Source organism: Musa acuminata, chromosome BXJ2-8 (assembly GCF_036884655.1).
Source record: "Musa acuminata AAA Group cultivar baxijiao chromosome BXJ2-8, Cavendish_Baxijiao_AAA, whole genome shotgun sequence".
NCBI lineage: Eukaryota > Viridiplantae > Streptophyta > Magnoliopsida > Zingiberales > Musaceae > Musa > Musa acuminata.
This window is the reverse complement of record NC_088345.1, coordinates 17,355,001-17,358,406: the sequence shown is the minus strand read 5'-3', so window position 1 is coordinate 17,358,406 and position 3,406 is coordinate 17,355,001. Positions and strand designations below refer to the sequence as shown.

General features: G+C 41.8%; 1 protein-coding gene across 1 annotated transcript; it reads right to left on the bottom strand.

Moving 5' to 3' along the window:
* Window positions 1–1,136: 1,136 nt before the first annotated feature.
* LOC135620374 (protein ETHYLENE-INSENSITIVE 3-like 1a) lies at window positions 1,137–2,553 on the bottom strand. Its single transcript, XM_065123304.1, has one exon. The coding sequence runs from the start codon at window positions 2,535–2,537 to the stop codon at window positions 1,137–1,139; it is 1,401 nt and encodes a 466-aa protein (XP_064979376.1). The 5' UTR covers window positions 2,538–2,553.
* Between the last annotated feature and the right edge of the window lie 853 nt (window positions 2,554–3,406).

The window sequence follows — 3,406 nt, the reverse complement described above, 5'->3', positions numbered from 1 at the left end:
TTTATGATGGAGAGGCAACACACTTGGGTTAAAAATTAGAGAAAACTTGAGCCACATCAAAGTGTTTTCCAGCATTCATGCAAAGATTGGTTTTGAGCAGCTTAGAGGTCTACATTAATAGTGACTTCGAAGAAGCTAATTGATGAATGCAAGGCACTACGACTTTTCATCCACATCCATTAAAAGGCGAGCCATCCAGGTGTATACCGAGATAGAATAGGTAACTATGAATTGGCAGTGAATTTTTATGTCAAAAATGAGTTGGATGCCTGAAGATGCATTGCAATATGAAGAAGATTGAGCTGCAAGAGACAAACAAGAAGACTAAGGTGTCAAAGTGATTCAAGTGGGAGAACGATCTTACCCTTGCATATGTAATGTTTTTAGGTAGCAATAAACCTCCGTGGTTAAAAAAAATATATATGTTTAAATAGTCCTCTATAAAATTTAGTGAACAAAATCACAAGGAGTAATTTTACCAGCGACAATGTTTTTTCTTAAGTTTTAAAAAATCAATCATTTCAACGCTTTGTATTTATTCGGAGTTTTTGGGGTATAAATTATCCTTTCTACACTAGGAGTCATTGGTATACCGTAGGTTGCAATCTTCTAAACTAATAATGAGATCTTTGAATTTGTTGTATATTATGTTTATCTTCTTTATCCACGATTTCCACAGGTGTGTGGATGACCAAAACATTTTAATATTTCTATCATTCTAGTAGGTAGACTTCTTAATCTTGGTATGTGCATGTCTAGGAAGTGTTGCATGGATTAATGATGCAACGCTAAATTTGTGACGGTAGGGTTGATGGTGAATAACATTATATTCGAAACTTGAAAAGAATAATGAACCATTCACAATGATTGTTTCTTCTATAGACATGGCCTTGTAAGTTCTTCGAGTGTGTGTCAAGCAGGATTGGTTTGGACAAGGAATATAAACAAGATCTTTCCACAAAAGAAAACACTACTCAAGTAGCCCTAGAGCAAATATCGGACTGTTAGGAGGACAGGCACCCGAGTACTTTTGCAAGAGAAGTATCAAGTATGTAAGATTCCATTATTTCAACAGTTGTCAACATTAGGAATACAAGTAACTTAGACGCTGTTTTCATGGAGCTATGACAATACCATCAGTTGCCGAAATCTTTGGACCAGTCATATTCATCCAGTTCATGAAATGAATATGGTATTCGACTAGATTGGTCCGTGGTTGAGAAGTAAGAAGCAGGACCGATGTCAAAATTATGTCCAAAGATGGATTCAAAAGATGCTGTCTCATCACTGGGGAAGATCTGAGGTTGCATTAAGTTGGCAAGTTCTCTGGTGATGCTTGTCCCCGTTTCATCTTCTTGAACTGAACTTGAAAAAAGAGGATCTATTTCCACCTTCATCACTTCCGGGAGAGGAGCTTGGTCCTGATTTAGTCTTGTCTGAAAGAGATGCATGTCAGAACTGGAAGTTCCTTGATGTCTCATCTCAATACCTCCACTCGGAAGGACAGGGCTATCAGCCGGGACAGGCACACAGGGACCATACGGATTTGCCAGTGGCTGATTGCCATGAGAAGCTGAAGCTACACAATGATGAATGTGTCCGAATTTATCTTGGTGAATACTTCCTCGAGATTGATCTTGAGGTCCAAGTTCATAGCTTGTAAGGTTCGGTCTCGTAAACATGTTCACGTCCATGGCTAAGTATTGCGTCACATTCATGGATTCCTCCTGCATGGCCTCCGAGATAGGCTGCTCATCGATACGGGAAGTGGAGGCATCCCCCACAGCCTCCCTGCAGCTTTGCCCCACCATGGATGGAGGAGGCGGAGGAGAATTATGTTGGTGCCCGAAATACTTCTTCAGTTCATGTCTAAGAACGGCGTTCAGTATGTCAACTTCCCTCGCTGTAATCTTATCCTGAAGGCCCTTGGACTTCTCGATGAGCCGTTGGATCTTCTCAATGTCCGGCATCAAGTGCTTGATGACCGCGATCAAAACGCTTACTTTCCATGCTTTCTTCAGGTCATGCGGCTTCTTGTAGGGTGGAGGACTTGGATCCTTGGGCACGCCCATCTCCCGCCACCACTCCTCCGACATGTTGGGCCACCACGGTGGTGGAATGCCCTTCTCCAGAGGGAACCTCCGCTGAGGAGGGTCACAGTATGGCATCAAGGCGGATAAAAGCGAACCCAACGTGGTGTCCTGCAGTTCCTGCAGTGCATCGGGCACGGAGAACTCCGAGGTGTTCTCCTTGCTTATGACGTGGGTGCAGCTGTCTCTCTGATACGTGCTGATCGCAGCTGGGCCGTTTCGATCGAATCGAACGGTTTCCTTCCACCATTTACGAAGGTTATTAGATACTCCACTGACAGGCTTTCCTTTGTAGGGTACAATGCCGTAGATGAAGCCTTGAGCGAGGCCCTCTTCCACCAACTCCAGCATCTCATTCAGTATCTTCTCCAGGTTCCGGGCCAGCTTCTTCCTCCGTGACTGTTCTTGCGAGTAATCGAGCAAGGATGCACTGCTTTGCTGGATCATCTTGCACTTGTGATGCTCCTTCAAGTGCTTCAGTCGTATAATGTCATTCCATATGCGAATCCTGAGCCTCTCAGCTTCATGCCCATCGGTCTCTACCAAATCTGGCAAGGGGGTATCGAACATGCTGTCAGGTGGCAGACCCAATAGATCTTCCAACTCGCTGGAAGGATCCACAATAGACTCTGGAATGGTAGAAGAACAATCGTCGGCTCTTTCAGAAAAACCAACATTTTGTTTAGCTTTCTTGTCCTGCATCCTAAATAAGAGCTACCGAACACTTGAATCTGCAAACATAAATAGCAACACGACGTGCATAAATTTTCCAGTTTCATTTAGGGATATGGAAACAAACCTTACAAAGTTGGCAGTGTCAAAATTCTGTTGTTTATACGGTGCGTTTGAATTGTAGAGAATAAAATTTTTTCTGTGCAGTCTCAAAATATCTCATTTCTTGAAAGCGAAAATGAGAAGTTCGTGGCTTCTCTTCTCATAGATATGAGATAAAGTTACATGCCCAACAACTTGTTTTATATTTTATTAGGGATTAAAGCGAAATGAAAATTTTCATCCAAGTTCATGTATAATAATGAACCGCATGTTTGTGCATGATCTATTATATACTGTATCAAAATCATCCGCATGTAGAAGATCGTCAAAGGCTGCAAGCAAAATTGACTAAGCTTTTTTCCCGCCTGTGGAAGAGCACATAAATTTTCTTTGGACAGGAAATTCGAGCGTTCAAAAAGAGAAAAACAAATAGAGAACCTAAGTGTGCAATAACAAGCTTCTAAACAAAAGAAATAATAATATACTAATTAGCGCATGTTTTGAAATAATTTATATGTTGGGTTATTCCGTTTTGCACGACA